Source organism: Molothrus ater, chromosome 14 (assembly GCF_012460135.2).
Source record: "Molothrus ater isolate BHLD 08-10-18 breed brown headed cowbird chromosome 14, BPBGC_Mater_1.1, whole genome shotgun sequence".
Taxonomy (NCBI): domain Eukaryota; kingdom Metazoa; phylum Chordata; class Aves; order Passeriformes; family Icteridae; genus Molothrus; species Molothrus ater.
This window is the reverse complement of record NC_050491.2, coordinates 20,012,792-20,033,152: the sequence shown is the minus strand read 5'-3', so window position 1 is coordinate 20,033,152 and position 20,361 is coordinate 20,012,792. Positions and strand designations below refer to the sequence as shown.

General features: G+C 48.7%; 1 protein-coding gene across 1 annotated transcript; it reads left to right on the top strand.

Annotated features, from left to right (window-relative positions):
• The first annotated feature begins 12,428 nt into the window (after positions 1 to 12,428).
• CD40LG (CD40 ligand) lies at positions 12,429 to 19,152 on the top strand. The gene is given in 7 exon segments (XM_036402270.2): positions 12,429 to 12,584; positions 14,764 to 14,901; positions 16,087 to 16,129; positions 16,430 to 16,486; positions 16,764 to 16,826; positions 18,760 to 18,839; positions 18,841 to 19,152. Coding segments are annotated over 7 exon segments (849 nt in total).
• The last annotated feature ends 1,209 nt before the right edge of the window (positions 19,153 to 20,361 follow it).

Genomic DNA, 20,361 nt, shown 5'->3' with positions numbered 1-20,361 from the left:
TGTATTCTTAGCTGATCTCCTTGGAAAAAATAATAGTATTGCTGATTGTGCTGTCTGTGATTATTTATTCTGCAGGGACACTCTAGGGGTTGCTGGGCTTCTGTGTTGTGCTTGGGTGCTGCTGGTGTGTGGGCAGCAAGGTCAGAGGATGAGCATCTACTCCTAACTTGGGAAGTCCAGCTGTGTCAGTACAGCTTACTCAGGAAGGTTGCTTGATCTCATCCTGTTATTATATGTATTTTTCTGCAACAGGTTTTCACACGTGTATATAGTCCTCTGTGTCATTGGATCAAGCAAATGCTGCATCTCTCTTTGCTTTCTGGGGTTTTTCTCTTTATCTCCTGCCTTGTGTTACTTCCATCTCTAGGATGGAAGGAAAACAGTCATAACAGCAAATCCAAATGTCTGACTACTTCTGCATATTCCAGCACCTGGTAATTACCACTCTGTGGGCCTGAGGGTGTGCAAAGTATTTGCACGTGTGCCATCAAGTTTGCCTCTGGTTTGTGGGTGAACTCCTGGTGCTTGTGAGAGATACATGTGCAGCTCCTGGGTGACAGATGCCATGTCATGATGCTGGCATATAATTCCAAGAGACTCCACCCAGACAAGTCTCATCTGCTGTGGAGATGTTCAGAATGAAAAGATGCTCAATGACCCAAGGACTTTGACATTTGTCACACTCTACTACTTTAAACAGTACATTGGCTGTATAACCACAAAAGACCCAAGAATTAGTAATGGTTTAGGGCAAGGAACACAAATAATATCTTTTTGCCTTTTGATAAAGGAGAAAGATATTTGGTAAAGACACCAGCAATGCCCAGTGGAAGAGGAATAACACAAAGTTCATGCTTGCTCGAGGCACAGTGCTCTGCACATGCCTTAGTCCTTGAAAGGTGGACTCTAACAGGCTGTAGGCAAGCCAGATCTTCTTCCTAAGGTCCAGGCTTCAACAGCTACCACTGTTTCCCAGGGAACCACGTTGTGTCCCAGAGCTGCTGTCAAGCAGTGTAGTGTGGGAGGCAAACTTTCCATCAGCTTGGAGAAGTGCCACATTACTGCACTTCATCAGTAAAACCAGCAAATTCTCAGGGCTGAGGAAATGAAAGATGTAGAGCAGCTCAGCAAGGATCAGACTAGGTGAAGCAAGGAGAAAGAGGTGTTTCTGTTGCAGTGTGTGACCAAACTGTGATGCTTCCAGCTCAGGGCTGCTGTGGGGGACAGCAGGAAGCACAGGTCTCTCTGAAATGCAACTCTCTGGGTGTAACCCCCAGTGTAGGAAGTTACAAGCAAACTTTGATGTGCACAAATCCTTAATTTCCTTGGTTATCAGCTGCTCTTGGAGATCAGAATTGCATCTTTAATCCTAATGTAGGATGGGTTTTATGCCTTGTGTCTCCTGAGCCTCCAGCTCAGGAGACTGGGCTGGGCTGGAATCATAATCCAGCCCTTGCTCCATGTGATGGTGTGTACTGAGCATCATGCAACCCCATTTCGCATCCTCTGATGCTGTGTGTGTGGACCAAAACCACGGGGCAATGTGCTACCAATCCATGTGAGAGCTCCTGCCACCACCACACCCTGCAGGAACACAGAAATTCAGGAATTGTGTCTGGTCAGTTCTTCCTTGGCCTTAATCACATCCCAGAGCTGCAAATGCTGGGGTTTCATACTCACCAAGGCTGCACATTGGACAGATGTATGGAACCCCCAAGGGCTCCTCATTAATTTTGTACATTAATATCCCCAAGACAGCTATGGAATTTCAAGAGCTTTTAATTTCCCATGCAGGGTTCTGGCCTTTTTCCTACCTGAGGCATAATTTTATGAAGGACTCACTGCCACGTGGCCACCCAGCAGAGCCACCTCATTGCAAAGGGTTTGTAGTGGTGGTTGTTAGGGAAGAAATTTCCTCTTCATTCTGGGGTGGAGCAGAAAGTTGCCCCATCCTATGAACACAGATTATCCACAGGCTATGAAGAGGACATTGCAGTGGAGGTTTCCAGGGAATATTGCTTCTCCTGTGCCATGCAAGCAGGATGGCATGCCCCCACCTGTGTGAAGGGATTGTAAATTGTGCTTCTTGCCAGGTCTGGAGAGATATATATCAGGGTTTTGGTAAATCTGCTTAAGGCAGGGAGTGATTATCCAGTTCTTTTCTTTGTGATAGTGCCTTTGGCCATGACCAAAGAGAACCTGGGGAACCTGGTGTGGATATCAGTGGGGACAGTTTTTGGCAGCTCCTGAAATGGGCTTAAAGGACACAGTTTGTCTGAGAGATACCCGTTGCCTGCTGTCAATCAGATCTGACCCTTCCAAACAGTTCTTTCCAAGGCATCTTAGACTTCAGCTCTATTCTCCTGGGAGATGCCTGTCCTTCCTCACCACACAGGGTGGAAATTTTGCTTTATGTCTTCTCCCTGTAATCTCAGGTATGTGAATGAAGGTGCTGTGAGAGCTCTGAGTTTGTACAAAACTCTTTCAGGATTATTTGAAAACTGGGGCTCATTCTCAGAAACCTGAATCATATGCTTCTACCCTCTAGGACAAGCTCAATGGGTTTTCTGGCTATTGCAGACCAAGAGATCCTTTCTACCTAAAGTCTTCTGAGGCTGCTGTAAGCAGTAGCCATTGCTGAGAAAATGAACCTAGTAAACATTGGAAGAAGGAGATTGTGTAATTACCTGATTTTGTGGTTTGTGATAGTTTTGCATGGGTGGGCACTCTGGTGTGAACCTACTTTCGGTCCCATTGATTTTTTTGCCCTACAAAACTTAAAAAAACCCCACCTGGCTCCTCTTTTCAAAGACCCCCAACAACCACTGCAGAGGTTGCATGCTCTGCTGTTATGAAGGAAATTTGGGATAAATTTGGCTTCCTGCACCAAATCCAGGCTGTGACTTAGTGTCTCTGCATCATGTGTCAGTGCAACAGAACTTCACAGCTATGTGCTTGTGGCAGCACTAAGACCCAGCATTGCACTACATCATTAATAGCTGTAGTGATTCAGCTCAGTTCTTGGAAAATTAGGATGAATTCCTGGGAAAGGAAGCCAGGAAGAGTAGTGATGTTCCTCAGGAGCTGCATTGCAGAGTAGGAACTCAAGGGTAGCTCATGGGAGGGCCGAGACCTTGTGGTGGGTTGACCTTGCTGCCAGATGCCCACCCAGCCACTCAACAAGACAGGGGAGGAAGATGAAAAAATTTTGACATAAGGGCTTGGACATGACTCTGAAATTACCATCATGTCCAAAACAGACTCAGCGTTGGGGGGGGGGGGGGAAAGATTTTGCTTATCCTGCAGCCTCACTTCAAGATACAATGCACTTTGAAATTATAGTGCTCTGCAGATTAGAGCTGGCATAGTGATTATTTTCTATATAGGCTGAATCTATTTGGCTGTTTATATCTCTGGATCTTTACCCACAAACAGAGATGCCTCATTTCACCAGTGATGAAACTGAGACCAGGTGACTTATCTAAGACATCATAAGCAACCAGACACAGGCAGCAAGAGAAAGTGAGTGTCCTGCCTTCCAGATCTCTCCATCTATATGCCCAGATCCCAAAGGCAAATGGGATCCACATCCTGGCTGGCCCATGGCCTGCAAGGGGATGCAAGGAGGCTGATGCTGAGGACACAAATTGGGATGTGCTCTAGGTTTGCTTTCCTTCCTGTCCAACCACTGAACCCAGTTTCCGGTATGGTTTCCCCAATTACTGTCATAGAGATGACAACACAATACTTACGTGGGTAGATTTCCTTGTGGCTCAGCAAAATGGTGATTGTTGCATGTTCATCTTCCCCTCCCTGAACAGTGGGGAGAAACGGTCCTTTTTTCCCTGTCCTTAGGCTTAGTGCCAGTAGTGTTTTCCTTGAACAGGGTGTCTGGGGTTTTCCTTTCACTGTATTTTACAGTGAAGTGGCCATTCCAGCATTCAAGCCTCTCTGACTGCATCACCTCTGCATAATACTTCCCTCCAGCTGTGCAGGGTGCTTCAGGCCAAAGATTTTCCACTTTGAAATAAGGTTGCTTTTCTGCTAAAAGAGAATTAGAGCCTCTGGGGTTTGGTGACTCATTCAAGTGAGTGAGAAGAAATATGTCCAACAGCTTGGGCTTATTAGGGAGCTGCTCTGGAAAGAAAATGTGGGTTCTGAAAAGCATCTGTGTGTCCCCAGGCCAGGTCTCGTCTGCTGCCAGGGACTCTGGATGAGCCTGGGCACCAGCAAAGAAGCTGAAATCCCATGGCCCTGCAATTTGATGTGGTGATCTGGACCCATAAGTAGCATCCACTCATGAGGCATATAGCCATGTGTCTGATTTATTGTGCATGAGTTATGTTTGCAGAAGTCTTCTCCATGAGAAACTTGTTCCTCTGGTGTGACTTCATCCTGGGGGGACCTGCATGTGGATAATCATCTCTGGCTTGGGGTTTTTTTTAGCACCATCATCTCCTGAAACAGAGTGCTTGAACAACCTATGTTTCTCTGTTTTTTCTACACAATTTTTTTCACATCTTATGGGAAAGCTCTAGCAAGGATGAAGCAGCTAGGGTTTACACACTTAAGGGTTTCCAGCCACCAGCCTGCCACAGCCTGAGTATGGTGGGAGAGAGGCTGGGCATGGGGATACAAGAAGGCTGGTGTTCTGCAGATGCTACCTGGATGCACCTCTGGCCGCTGTGGTAAATATGAGATGAGCTGAGGTCTCCAAGCCTCTGTAAATAGACAGTGAGGTCCAAGAAGCACCCTCTGTCTGCCAGTAAGAGCCTCTGGTACCTAGAAATTGTAGTGGCTTTGCTCCCAGCATCAGCAGGTTGCAGGAGCTGGGGCTGCAGCATCCTCCTGGAGATGACCTGCTTTCGTGTCAGAGCCTTGCTGGCTGTGATCCACCCAGGCTGGAGCCATCTCTGATGGTTCTGTAGGGTATTGTGCTGCTCAGATGTCTGTACTCAGCCTATAGTCAGGAGTTTCTACAAAAGGGAGGACATTCACTTCTGTCTGGGGGCTGTCTATGTTCCTTTGGCCATCAGCAGAACCAGCTGAGCAGGGTCAGTGCTCAGCCCAAGCCCGGGTTTTGCAGCCCTTCTGGTCAGGGTGTCAGGGCTGCCAGGCTGGCTTGGGGCTGTCACCCACTCTTCCCCACTGTGGCTGCCAGTGTTTGGTCTGAGCACACATTGAGCCAGCCCTGCTCCCATGGATTGTGGGGAAAGCCATTGTAAACCTTCACAATGCACTCACCAATCATGAGGTTCCACTTCCTTGCAAAGGAAACCTGCACCTGACGTCTCTTCAGATGGAGGAATTCCTGAAACATCCATGTTTTATGGAAACCAGACTTCTTATTTTCTCTGAGGAGGTTTTGTCCCTGGCATGAGAACAAAGTACAGTGTTATGTCAGCAGCAGCTTTTGCAACTTTTGCTCTTTTTGCCTTTGCAGCCTGAACTGTGGCTACATTCCTGGACCACTGGGCAGGTGAGGCAGGATGTGGGCTTGACTGCAGGGCTTCTCTGGCATCTCCTGCGGCATCACATTCCAGCATGGAGACCCTTCATTTTTAGCCACAATTTTCCAGATGGCTGTGTGAGGCAGCGATGGAGATGTGGATCAGGCAGGGAGAGGAGCTGGAGGAATCAGTAGATGGCAGAGTTGTTCTCTGCTCTCTCACAGAGTTCACAGGGATTTTATGGGGGGTTTGTTACCAAGATATTTGTTACCCCAGAGCCGTAGGTATTCAGCCTGGCCAAGGAGCAAGCTCAGGCTGGAGCTGGGTTGAGCATTCCCATCATCATGCCACAGCTGAGACAGGAGTGGAAGCATGTAGGGAAAGGGCTCCATGCGATGCCAACATGACCTGCTCAGAGCACCCTGGCTTACAGCTCTGAGGCAAAAGGGCTGTGTGACACCACTGCAGTGTCTAAACATGCATGGAAGGCAGCACTGCTCTGCCTTTGCATTGCTTTGCAAGAGATTAAAGACTGGTTAACTGCCTCTGACCATGCACGCTGTGTCTTGGTTGGGCTCCCTGACTGAGATGGCTGCATGTGAATTGCCACCTGCCCCTGGTGCTGCCTTCTCCATGGGGTTGGTTAGTCCCAAGTAGGGGCTGAGGATTTCCTCCCCTAAGCTCTCAGGTCAGAGCAGTGTTCCTGAGTCTGCCCCTCACACCTTTGGCCACTCACCCTTCCTGGCTCATCTCCTGCCACTGACAGCAGTGTCACCCTCTCTTGCTCACCTTGGGGCTGTGTGTGACCCCAATGGCCCAATGGGGTCCTAATTATCTAGAGGTTGGAGCACAAGCCCCCCAGGGATCCACAATCAACGAGGAGAGAGGATAAATGACAGCAAAGACTGAAAGGGGAGGAGTGAAGAGCCACAGATGTGATTCCCATAGGAGTGAAGAAAGCCCTGTGATGAGAGCCTCGTGGAGCTTGATGTGTGAAGGGTTTGGGAAAAGATGGGTAATTTGCATCAATATTGCTGTGGCAGGGGGATTGTGGTGTAATGGAGAAGAAACAGGCAAAAGATTGAACAAGTAGCTGCCAAAATCTGCCTTGGGAGATTGCTTATGTCTTGGTAAGTTTCAATCAGGATCCAGATGATTTGCTGCGGGACGTGTCACTGTGCAGCCCCAGTGGAATAACCAAGCATGGCCAGCCCTGGACTCAGCCGTGGTGAAGGCTCACTGCAAACCTCAACCTATGGAGGGAGGGAAAGGAAAGAAAGACTGAGTGGAACAACAGCTGATTCAAGTTGTGTCTTACCCACCTCCCAGGACACGAACCCCCACGAAATCCTTGTGATCCTATCCATCCCAGAGCTGCACATCTCCTGGACTTTGGTCAAGAGCTGTGAAGCTATCCATGAGACTCAATGCCTCGATCCATTAGAATGTCCCTGCTGGTGGCCAGGGACCCTTGTGGGGTGGTGGAAGCTGAGGTGGCTCTGCTGTGGCAAGTCTGGGTAGTGGCAAGGTTTGTTTGTGGAGCCCAGCAAGTGATTGGAGCCAGCTGCAGTCGTGGCTGGACTGGTCGAAGCCCCACAGTGGGGAGAGGAATGGCAGCATCCTCCCTCTCCTTCTGAGGCTTTTGTTTCGTTTGTGTGTCCCACATGGATGCTGAACAGGCAGTCCTGTCTACCTTTTTGTCCCAACGGGACAGGCAGAGAGGAAGGAGAGATGCAAAGGTGATGCTAGGACCCTCCCCACCCACCCATCGTGCCATGCTGTGGGAGGCAGCACTGGTACTGCGAGCCCTGCAGCCTCCCCGGGTTTTGTTTTCCCCCACTCCTCCCTTCTCCTTTCACAACATGAAAAGGCAGAGCCTCGCCAGGACGTTTCTCTGTGGTTTTGATGGGTGCAGGGCCCCGCACCCCGTGGAGGGAGAGCAGCTTTCACCGAGAGTGGGGGAAGGCATGGGATGTTCTGCTCCCTTCCGCCGTGACTCAGGCAGGAGGGGCTTGTTTGGCAGGGCCAGGGCCGTGGGCCTCCCCACTCCCCACACTGGGCTCTATTTTTAGGAAGTTGGGACAAGTAGGTGGAGTCTTCACAGCAAGAAATTTCTAGTGCCATTTGTGGTTTTGCAGCTACTGCAAAGCTCAGCAGTTCCGAGGCCAGGTGCTCTTTGTGGCTCAGCACAGCAAGGCTGGCATTGTCACCCAAATGTGGCATGAAAGCCACATGCCCTCCAGGGCCCTCCATCCTCTGTGGGGTCACTGGGGCTTGTTTCTTTGCTGTTCCCTGCTCTCCACCCACCTCAGTTCCCCGGGGAAAAGTCTGGCTCGGGTGCAACTGTGGATTGTACAGAAGGGCAGGGAGGTGAGTGGGTAAGGAGGGAAGGGGGCACAGGGGACAGTGACCCTTGGAACAGGGTTGCTCAGAGGGACAGCAGCACCCCAGTGCCACCCCCTGTTGCTCTTTTTCTATTGTTCTTTGCTGCTCTGGATGGTGGCAGAGAAGATGTCTAGAGAGGCAGATGTTCTCTCACATCTGCAGGGAAAATGCAGTGGAGATGACACTGTACATCTGATCTGATCTACCTGCTGTGTTCACATCTGCTGGAGCTTGGAACTTTTGCTCATCTCCACATGGGTTTCTCTATGGCTGAGGACCATGGCAAGCAATGGGGTTGCAGCCTGCCATTGCCGCCATGGTGGCTACAACCAGCATATTCTGCTCTTCTCTTCCACAGGGAGATGTGGCTTTCACAATGATTGACATGTTTGTCACTCCCTGAAACTGCTTCTTGCTGCTCTGGATCCCAAGAATTTTATCTTATTCGACTGAAGTAGGTAGTGAACAGAAACCGTAATGCAACCTTTCCTTCTCTGGATGCTGGTGATGTTTTCTGCAGTGCTCTGGCTATATCTGTTCCCTCTTCCTCTCTGATGGCAGGGTAGTCCTGGAAACATGAGAGCTCAGAAGGTACAGGAGAGTGAAAAATCTAAAGAAATTAAAAAGCAAATGGCAGAAAAATTCAAATTTCCCTTCTGCCCCCGGCCCTGGGCTCAAGGGACTTAATTTAGGTTTCTCTCATAGATTCCTTTCTGCATCTCTCCCATGGCATTGCAGGAAAACTCATTTTCTGACTCAGAATAAAATCTTCTTTTCGAGTGTATTGCTCTTAGCACTGCACTGCACCCAGCTTTTGTTAATTATAAAGACCATGTGGGGCAAGCATAACATTTTAAAAAGCTAGTCAAGAAACCACAGCGTGCACCCAGAAAACCCCAAAACATCACTCTCTTCTCAGCAGCTTTCACCTTGCTGCCTTCAGAGATGCTCCCAGCCTTTGACAGATCACAGGGGCAGGCAACCGGATATTTTCTCAGTAAACAAAACTCAGAACACCGAATATGAATGGAGACAATTTGCTGATCAGTGGAAATACCACAACTCGGGCAATAGGAATGCAAGCAGCGGATCACATTTTCCCATTGTCTCACCCAGGGGTTATCTGGCTGGGGGAACTGTACTAGTTTGCGTTCACAAGTGGGTGGGTATGGTTACATTCAGAGAGTTTGGGACATGAAAGAAAACCCGATCGGTTTCTTGGTGATGGGCTCATCACCAGGTGAAATGTGACTTCATCTTCCCTGGGATTACCCCATGAAGGCAGACTGTTCCTTCTGGTGTTGGGTCCTCTCTTCCTTGCCCATCATGTCTCTGGATCATGTCCCACTTTCCCTAAGACTGTGTTCCCCACTTTGCTACCCTCCCCCATGTTCCTACAGCAGCCAAACAGTCAGGGATATGTATCCCCCCGCATCCCTACTATCCATTTGAGGTGGCAATAGAGTATGTCCCAAGGGGCCGACAGCTCCACATACCCTGCAGCAGGTCCCTGGGTTGCCTGGCTCTGAACAGTCACGGTGCCAGAACGGCTCACTGGGGGTCTGCCTGCCACAGGGCTTGGTCAGCTCCTCCTGTCTGATCCAACACCCCTGCTCTGCAGCTGTGGTGGTCCAGGTTGAGCCATAGAAGCCTCAGGACCAGGTGCTGAAAAGTGGACAGCTCACAAGGGTTGCTCCCTGCCAGTTGCAGCAGCAAGGGGCTGGATTGCTGGTGTGGAGCAATGGTTTCCTGAAGAGGAGCTGCTGCTGCTGAACCTCTGCCAGGATCCCCACTGTCATATTTTCCACCTGGTTTCTCCTATCAGGGTGCTGTCAAGGAGCAACTTAGTTTCCTGGGTTGCAGCACCGGTGGCCAACGGTGATGTTCTGTGCTGGGTACTCAAAACTGGAGCTCTTCCCCATCCTCCTCACCAAACTTGTCAGCCCATCTAAGGCTCCAGCCTCCATCAAGGAGTATGCAATGGGACCAGTGACATGTTTGGTTTTTTCAACATTTCCTACAGGCTCTTCTCATTTCAGTGAAGCAGGTGGCTCTATAGAAATGTCTTTGGAAAGGTTTTGTCCACTGGAGAAAGCCAGGGCTCAGGAATAGCTGTGCAAAAACTCTCTGCAACACTCAGCATTGTGGTTTCACACGTTGTTGGCTGCCTCTGTCCCAACACATTCGGGCATAGTATTAAATGATGACTTGTCATGTAATTTAGTTTCACACGTAGTGACTTCCCCCAGATGTGTTAAATTTAGAGGAAATGCCAAAGAGCCCTGGAAAATGCTGCTGAGTGTGGTGGGGCTAAGGCAAAGCATGAGAACTTCGGGGAGCTGATGCTGCTCCCCACTGTGGCTTCGTGGCCCTCAGCTGTCTGGAGTATTATTGGGGATTTTCAAATGGCTTTCTGCCTATGGCAAACTTGCCATGATAGGGACAGTATGCAGGAGCTTGATGTCAGACCAGATGCCTGAGAGGAGACCAGGCTGGGCCTTTCCAAAGATTATGGCAATTTTAAGACAAAAATAAATAAAATCAGGCACTTGGCAGTGGCCCCAGGCTGTGAGTGGCCTTGGTCCTCTGCGCAGCAGAGCTGCAAGCCTGAGGGACCAGGTCCAAAGCTCAGTGATACTGAGGAGACCCTCTTTGGGGACACAACTAATGTATTCCCAGCACTGTTTATGACACCTTGTTGCCACTGGGAGGACACTCCTGAGGAGACTGGAAAGCCCTGGTGAGCTGAGCAGCAAGGCAGCCCTTGGATGGTCAGGGTGTGTGGGCAGCCCTCAGAGTACGGGCATTCAAGGGGATGGACTTCAGCAGCTACTCTCTCCTCTAGGAGGCAAGAGGGGAGCTGACCTCGGAGCTGGCAGTCTCTTCCCAAAGGATGAGCCCTACTCCTCACCGCAGAGGTGTGACAGTCCTGGCAAGCTGAAGGGTTACATGACTCCAAAGCACCAGCTAGGACCTCAACCCCAAGGCATCCTCTGCCCTGTTACTCAAATGCTGCCCACAAAGACCCTGGAGCCATCCCACACTTGTGATTAGGATGTTATATTTAGGAGCACAGTGACCTGCTAAGGTCAAACACTGATTCAGTTGCAGAGGTGTTTGTGCTTTGTTACCAGCATTTGCATTTGCAACTCATAACACTTTAACCACACAGGGCAGGATGTGGGAAAGAAGGCAGATAGGAAAAGCAGATGCTGGACTCCATCCTGCAATGCTCTAAGCAGCCCCAGAAGGCACTGTGTACCCTCCTCTCCTGGGGCTGCTGGCAAGCAGGACCTGTTCAGCATCCCCCACCAACAGGATCCAACCCTGTATTAGCTGTGTGCACATCTGATAAGAACATCTCCTCTAGCATACCACTTTCAAAACAACTCTACATGATGGTTGATGAAACCTTCAAACCAGCACTCCAGTCCTCCTCAACACATTCTTGCAGCCCCCCCTCCTCTGCATCCCAACAAACCCCCACATTTATTCTCTTTACATGGAGAAAATGAGGTCTGTCCCCTGTTGCAAGCAATGAGGACCCCCTGGTATTTACTTGGTGTATTATTTAAGCAGCATTACATATACTCATGAATGTTGGATTCCTGAAGAGCTCGGGGGCAGGACCTCACCTCCCTGCAGCCAGCTCGAGAGGCATCAGGGTGTAGAGGGGACATGGGTTTCTCAAGGTTGCATGGCAGTGATGATGGAAGGTCAGAAGCTGGCTGGAGTATCTGGCATTCCCAACACCCCTTTTCGTGCCTAGGTACATAGATACAGGTAACAGGAATAAGTGGGGCAGGGTATGAGATGGCTTGTGCCCTTGGGTACAGGGTGAGCACCTCACTAGTGTATCAAGAAAGCGACTTAAAACTTGTCTCTGCAAACTAATAGCCAAGCACCAAGCTCAAAGTCCCATTGTCTGCTAAGGAGCATGAAAGCTGTGCCCACACCAGGGTTACAGTGTCTGTACAGATGGTCCTTTCTCCCAGATCATCCAGCCTACCCAGGCAGAGACATCATCCAGGGGTGGCACAAGGGAAAGCAGAAACCAGCACAACCCACCTGCCTCAGCCAAGCATCTTCACTGCAGAAATCATCCTTCTCTTAGAGGAAATCAAAAGGAAAAAGCTATTCTTCCCCTTTTGAGAAACAACCAAATTTCTGAGTGCTTCCCAGCCCCTGGAAGCCCACAATACTGTTCAGCAGCTCTGTATTTGTATTCAGTGTACATTTCTTTTAAGGCAATTTGCCACAAAACTTTCATCCACAACAGTAAAAAAAATCCACCGGGGAATATTTTTGAGTGATTCAAGGGCAGATATGAATATACAAAATAAGAACCTTTCTCTGTTTCTGGTAGAACAGTAGGAAAAAGCATGGAAGTGCAACAGAAAGTCTAAGCAACTTTTTTGTTGTTGTTTGTTGTGGGAGATGGTAGTGAACAAACCTACCCACTATGAAGAGCTTTTTTCCAGGAAGTGTGGGTTGCTGTACCCTGTATCCCCTGAGCAGCAGGCGCTCGCACCACAGTTCTCATGCTACTTGCAAGCAGTGCATTTGGAGGAGCCCCAGCAACGTGCACGGAGGATGAACGAACCCTATAGCCCTGAGGCACCCCGTCCTATCAGCAGCACATCCCCTGGCACCATGAAAATGTTCATGGGCTTCCTCAGTGTATTTATTGTAGTGCAGACCATTGGGACAGTGCTCTTCTGTTTGTATCTTCACCTGAAGATGGATAAGGTAAGCAGAGAGAGAAAGTTGTCTCTGTCCCTGCTGGATTGCTGGCATGCTTTGACTTCAGGTCTGGTGAGATCTGCTCACCAGGAGGATGAACATGGTGGAAAATGGTGCTGACCACTGGATGGAGGCAGCAGTATCATTTATCTCATCCATGTTCTCATTTCTGCTTTAATTTGCCATGAGAATATGTGGGAGATCTGTTCCCCTTGCAAACAAAAAGAGAATGACCAATTGCCAAGAGACACCTGGAATTAATCTGCTAGCTGGTGGCTAGTCTGAGGACAAGAGGGTGTGGTTTAGGCATGCAAGTGGCTGTTTGAGGCTGGTGGTGGTTTTTTCTGATTTTGTAGCACTTATTAGCGCTGTGACATTAACTGAGAGAATGAAAGGTCCAGAAAAAATTTTTTTTTCATGTTTCGGTGATTTTATCAACATCTCACTTCAGGTGCTGTCATGTAGGTTAGGGAAGAAAAGACTGGACCCTAGTACTTCCTCTGTTTTTGAAGGTACACAGTACTAGTGATCCTGTCCCATACTTGAGACAATATCTACGAAAAAGTTAAAGTCCCGAAAGACGTTTTTGAGGTTGGTATGGCTGCAGCTGCACTGCATGATGCCTAAAATCACTAATCTAAAGCTACATTCCTTCAAGCCAAAAATGACTGCCTGCTAAAGAAATATGTGCCTAAAACCCAGAATTAATTTTTCTTACCTGATACACTGATACAGTGGATGTTACTGATTTTTACATGTGTCGTTTCAACTTAAATTGATATTTAGATGTGTGGTTTCTGATCTACAAGGGTGGAGAACAGTGTTGAGCTAGAGGGGCTTTAATATTAGAGGGGTTGAAGGGGAGTTCACTGCATGGAGGTTACAGGCTCTCATGAAGGAATGTGTAGAGGGTCTCTGGCAGAGGGAAATGTGGCTACAGGGGGACATGGCTGAGGATCTGTAGAGGCAGCTGAAATGCAGTCACAGGTGGCAAGAAGATTTCAGTTGCCTTCAGTGCTTGTGGCAGGGCTTCAAATCTGATCCTCCATATCTTGGTGCTACCTGTGCTGAACTCTCTGCCCGGCTGTGTGTCTTCATGTCCAGCTACACTTCCTCTTTACCACTTAACTGAATGTTAGATTTTTACAAGGAACAAAAAACCAACAAAAAAAACCCAAACAGGTGTAAATATAAAAATCAGTATTTGGATGCATTTAATTATTTTCTTATTGGCTTTCTGATTTTTTTTTTTCTTTTAATCTGAAGATCTTGGCACAATTCAGCCCCAACCTACATGTTGTTTTGTTTTGCTGGCAATGCTTTTAGTCAATAAGTCAGTAGAAAAAGCTTTAAACCCCTCTGAGTGGACAGGGCAGTGAGGGGCTGAGTGAGCATCCCAGCTGCCTGCTAAGGCCATTGGGGAAGGACCTGCAAAACTCCTGAGCCACCCACTGCGATTTCTGTTTCTTTAGGAAAAGTTAGAGATGGACATTTAAATTAATTATCAAGGTGATAGAAGATAGATCCTTATTGAAAAAGCAGGGCAAGCCCAAGGAAGGCAAGAAATGACGAGGAGGACTCCATCTTATCAGAAGGCTAATTAATTACTTTATTATACTATATTATTCTACATTACATTACATCTAAACTGAATCTGCACAAAGCACTCGACTGCACAGAATCTTGTGACTGTCTGCCAACAGTCCCGACACACACACATGGATTCAATTGGTCAATGAATCAAAATACTCACACCAGAATTCAATTACCAATTTCCTTCAGGTAAACAATCTCCCACAGTGCATTCCACTTGTGAACAACAAGAGGAGTAGCAATTGAGATAAGAATTGTTTTTTTTCTTTCTTTTCTCTCACTGATTCTCTCAGGTTCAGAGAATGTGAATCCCACAGATCCTTAGCAATCCTCCTGTCACCTAGCATTGCCATTCAGGGTGAGCTCCATGGGTTCAATTCCCAGTGGATGAGGGCACAGATGCTGTGTTGTCTGGTGGGAGCTCTTGCTGCCCATGGTTTGTCTGCCCACCTCATTCCAGTGCTGAACATCTGACCCTGATCTTCCCAGGCTGGATTTGTTGCCGGTAGGAATGCAGCATGGCTCTGCTGCCAGCCGTTGCAGGTTTCCTACTAACATCCCATTGACCCTCCCTTCTCTCCTCTGTCGGCAGATGGAAGAGGTGTTGAGCTTAAATGAGGATTACATCTTCCTGAAGAAAGTTCAGAAGTGTCAGACAGCAGAAGGTCAGAAGTCGACATTATTGGACTGTGAAAAGGTTATAAAGGGCTTCCAGAACATCCAGTGCAAGGTACATGCAGTTGGGTGGATACAGATCCCACTGAAGAAGGAGAGGGGCTCCTAATCACACACAGAGCTTCACCCCAAGCTTTTTTTAAAACCATGGATGCTCTTTACTTTTAGGCTGTGAAGCACATGCCCTTTTTTATACTGTATTCTTTTTACACAATATTGATATTATTGAGAAATCACATTGATTTTTTCCTAAAATGCTCTTGATCAGAGGACATCTAGCTGCAACATGCCATGGTGTGTTTGTGCCTTGTGGTGGGCAGGATGGAGCTACAGCCACCTTGGCACTTCTCCCTGATTCCGGTCTGAAAATAATTGATTTTCTGCTGTCTGGCACCTTGCTCCAGTCCTGTGCTGGGTGGCTGTGAGGATGCTTGTGGCCACCTGCCACTGGGAACACGTTTCTGCCCGCTTTGTCCAGGTGTCAATGACAGTGCAAGGCTTGGGCCAGGAAACAGCTCCTGGAAACCAGTGAGAAGGAGCATGAGGGTGCTATGCAAATTGCCACCCCATGGACTCAGGGATGGCATCTCTAGTTGGATCAGGCTCCTCACATTTGGATGCAGAAGGGCCAGTTTGCATTGCAACATGCATTGCAATGAGGTGCTCTCATCCTGCTCAGCCCTGAATTCACTGCTCAGGAGTGGCTGTGCTGGCTGGAGTAGACAGGAGAGGAACATTTCTTCTTCATTGTCACTGCCTGATGGCAACAAATGCCTCAGCTAAACCTGCCTCAGCTAAATCTTCAGGTTTGCAACAGTACCCAACAGACCACCAAAAAGTGTGTCTGAGATAGGCTGTGGTCAGCAGTCCTGAAAACCCCAACTGCAGGGCAGGGGTGTACATTGGCAGCACTTACATCATGGCTCTCCCACATGAAAAGAGATTTTTTCTTGTTTGTTTATCTTATTGTTTTCAATAAACTTTACCCATCATTTTAATTGAATAAAACCTAAGATGATAAACCCTATAAACTTCTTGCTGCAAACAGCCCAAGGTCATGTGTGAAGCTGGGGAAGGTACAAGAGGGACTCTCTGGCTTCAGATATGCTCTGTCACGAACTGGCAGGGCTGTTGGAGCTAAATATCACCAACCTTAGCAATGACCAGAGCATCTTTTGTATAGAAACTTTCAAAATCGTTGATTTTGAAAAAAACCCATATATTTTTGCTGTTGTAACAGGACGGACCCCCCAAGGAGCAGCCTAAGTTTGAAATGCAGAGAGGTGAGTTTCCTGGTGTAGCCAGTGCACTCATGACTTGCTGGGGCAGGGTAAGTTCCTTGGCCTGGGAAGGGGTTTCCTTCAACAGCCCATGAGTTTCTCAGGGCATGGTGTGGAGGCAGGGTATGGGTTGGGGTTTGGAGCATCCCCATGGGTGTAGGACTGAGCTCAGTGTGAGCTGGCAGAGTGGGACACTGGGCATGGCTGTCTCCCCAGGGCAGGCGGTTCTGGGTGTCTGAGAAGACAGTCTGAAGTTGTTGAAATTGAGCTCAAAATTAAATCTGTGGCCTTTTTACGTGGCAGGTCCTGAGCACCATGAGCATCCCCATGTGACACACAAGAATGAAACATCGGTGGCAGGTGAGGTGTGGGCACATCCAGGTCCTGTTCCAACGGCGGGCGAGGTGGCACCATCTCCTCCGCAGGCTTCATCCATCAGAGGCTTTACCTCAGAGGCACCTGCAGGTCTTTGCTGAGTGGAGTCCTGCCTCACTCTGGGCTGGGGGTGGAATCTGGAGATGATGTCTTTGCCTGTAGAGAAACATAAAGGGCGGAAGGTGCTGCAGTCCCTGCAGAGGAGCGCTGGGGAAACAGTGAGTGCCAAGGCATTAATAACACTGGCCTTTCTAAATTGCAGCAGAGAAGAAGGAGCCAATTGCAGTTCACCTGGCAGGTCAGCAGAGCAGCAAGGCAGGCTCAGGTAAGACAGACTCACTTGGTCCTACCTTGACCAGGGAGCCAGAGGGACACAGCAGTGTGCATTCCCAGTCCTGCCCTGTGGTTCTCTAAGGGTGGGGAATGGGACAGAACAACTCCAGCACAAGAATGTGCCCCCAAAACACAGCAAACCTCCCAGGAGTCACGTCACCATGTGCACCTGTGCCATGTGGGGTTCACGCATCCTGATTGTCCTCAGTAGCCCTATGTGTGCCTTCCTAGAAATGCACCACAAGGGCTTAATCTTTCCAATGTTTTTTATGAGTGGAAAACTTTTAAGCTTTGTATTTAAGGAAAGCAACCTCCCACTTTTCTTTTGTTCTTAAAATAGATCTTTTTGCTCTCCTGGCCATCTCTCTTGCTGGAGGGCTCTGCTTGTATTTGCATCTGCTGATTTAATCCTCTTCTCACCCATAGCGCTCCTGGTAGTAAGATGGGCAGGCTGAGGGCTTTACAGTCACAACATAGGACTCCAAACTGGTTTAGTCAAGGTGCAATTGTTCACAGCCATGGCCACATCAGGTTTGAGAGAAACACCTGAGTCCTTTTGCATTTGTGCATCCCACTGTATCGGCTGTGGTTGCTCTTGCTGCTTTATCCCTCGGCTTAGCCTTAGCTTAGGGACTTCCCACAACAGCAAGGCTTACCAAAGTGAGTATGAGCTTGCACAGTCAGTCACTCCATCTGGCAAGGATTTCACAATCTAAGCACTTCTGATTTAATTCTGGAGTGACTGACAGTAATCGGCAACTGCTCTTTCCGTCTCTGATGCAACATTTCACCAGTGCTCAGTCTACCTGTGGAAAGCTTAGTGCTAGATAAGATCAGAGAAGTGAGAAACTCACTGTATTTTAAAACTCCCTGCTCAAACACTTGTTGAGCCTATAAAGCAGAGTTCAGAGAGCAGCAGTTGCCTGGAGCTCAACTCTGTGTGGGGAAATATCCCTGTGGGATGCTTGGTCAGGGCCCGTGGGCTTTGTGGCTCCTCCAGGACTACCCATGGCGCGCTGTCTCTGGGCTGGGGTAGTCAAACCCATTATTCTCCTTGGAGCCAAGTTGCTCCCCCTGGCTGTTCTTCCAGGTGTCTCTGTAGGCTGGGGAAAGCAGATGTCCAAATTCCAGAGGTCATAGCTGAGCTCAGCCCCTACAACCATGGCTTCCAGGTCTCTGTATAGGCTTATCTGCACTAACCACATGAGCTACTGTGATGACACCAAAAGTGTCCCAAAATCCATGGCATCACCTGATCTGTGTGGGCCATGGTCCTGGCAACGGGAAACAGCACTCACTGTGCTAAGCCCTTGCTTAGCACAGTGAGTGCTGCACTTAGGTAGGGATAACTCTGCACTTAGGTAGGGATAGCAACTGTGCGATGTTAATTTTTGTACTTCCTTGGTAAAGCCTTGCCATCTCCAGAGGCCAAAAGGAGGAAGGACTCTAGAGGAAAGGCAGCCCCCAGACGGGAAAAAACTGGGATGGGAGGCACTGAAGAGCAGAGTTGCAGCATATTTTGGTAGTGCTCTGAGGGTTTGGAGGGTGTCCCACTGAAGTCCATGAAGCCAGCAAATGGAAGTGACACTGTTTTGTCTGTTGTGGTAAACACAGGCAGTCCTCCTCCCCACTAAGCATTTCCACTTGGCTGGATGAAGGAAGCTAAACGTACCTCCACTCACCTATCCTGTCAAGGCTGACAAAGCCAGTGATCAGCAAACAAGGGTTAAATCTGCTCTGGCCTTGGGGAAGGGTCCCCGCTCCCCTGGGCTGGGGATGGTGTCCTGGGCTGGGTATCCCACTAACTGCACCTCACAGACAGACAGAGGCTTTGAGGCCAGATGTCTGTGGGTGTCACCCCAAATCAGCCTGCCAAACTGGAAGTCTCCTTCTCTGATCTCACCTGCCATGCTCTCTCCCTACAGTGCTGGAGTGGAGGGAGACCATGTATGGCCCCACAAACAGCTTGATATCCAACAAGGAGGGGAAACTGAAGGTGGAGGAAAGCAGGGGTCTACTACATCTACTCCCAAGTCAGCTTCTGCACCCCAGATGTGTCTTTGGCACCCTTCACCCTCTATATTTATTTACATATCCCCAAGGAAGAGGACCGGCTCTTGCTGAAAGGACAAAAGACACAGACCTCCTTGAAGACACATGATGAAAAACACTTGAAGACCGTCTGTGCACTCCAGTCCATCCGTGTGGGAGGTGTCTTCAACCTCAGGGAAGATGACATGGTCTTTGTCAATGTGACAGACTCCACAAAAGTGAGGTACAGCCATGGCTACACCTACTTTGGCATCTTCAAGCTGTAGTGAGGAAAGGGCTGTCCTGAGCTGGGAATTCAGGCCAACCTTCTTGAACAAAGTGCCTTTCCCTTTTCCCATTATTTATGTTCCCCTGCCTCTCTGTTTTTCTTGTTTTTTTAATTTGTATATTTTGTTTATTTATTAATGAGGGCCAAGGGGCCCTGAGAACACAAATGGAACAAAGTTTGAAGCTGTTATTATTTGCTTTCAGTTTTTATTCTTTAGCAGCCAGTGATTTGGTACATACTGGTGTTGTGTGTCTGGGTCCACCACGCCCCACATTCCTGGCAGAGTCAATGTCCCTGTTACGTCATAAGAGCTTTGTTTTCCAAACTCTGCCATCAATGTTTCTTTCCTAAAAATGTACGATGGCTCAGGGCACTTGAGCCAAGCTGGGTTCATGCATATCTCCGGCACCAATCTGCTTACAAACATCAATGGAAAAACATTAAAAGGCTTAGGAACATCTTCTCTAAAGGAATCAGTAAGTCCAGCACTGTCATTGCATGGTAGCTGCTGGTGAGGCAATGTTGCCACTCCAGCTGTCGGCTGTATCTGGAGAACCCCCTTTTTTCCATCCATGCCTGTCAGTGAAACTCAACCAGCTTCCTCAGGATGGCACTGCTTTGGCTGGGTTCATACTTGGTGACAGTCGCTCCACACCAGAGGGGTGATTGGTGGCTGAGGGAGGACTGCAGATTTCAAGGCAGAGACAAAGTAGGGCACTAGTGGTGGTCTGCTCTTGGTGACCTGAATCAATTCACCAGACTGTCCTCCCACCTCTGCAGGCAGAGGAACCTTTGCCTGTGGACATTTTCACTACCCTGTGGAAGGGGCACTGGGCACCACCATCAAAATTGGAACTGCATCTTCTCCTGAGACCCCTCCTACGCAAGGAGGAGGACCAGGAAACCACAGGGGTGGCAGGACCACCTACTTCTTCCCTCCAAGACATGCGTGCAGAGCATCTTCTGACTGTCCTCAGTGAGGACGTGTGTCCACAGAGGCATTTTTTCTGGAGCTCCAAGAGAGCAGGACTGTGCAGATGCCCCCTTGGGCAGGGGGTACCTGGGTGACACTGCAGACTAAGGTCTTCCCAACCCTATTCTCCAGCTTGGTCTGCAGGGAAGGTGATCAGGGCACAAGGACATTGATTGCATTTTAAAAAAGGTTTGAAGATGATGCATGTGACAAGCCTGGGGTTTTTGGTTAGAC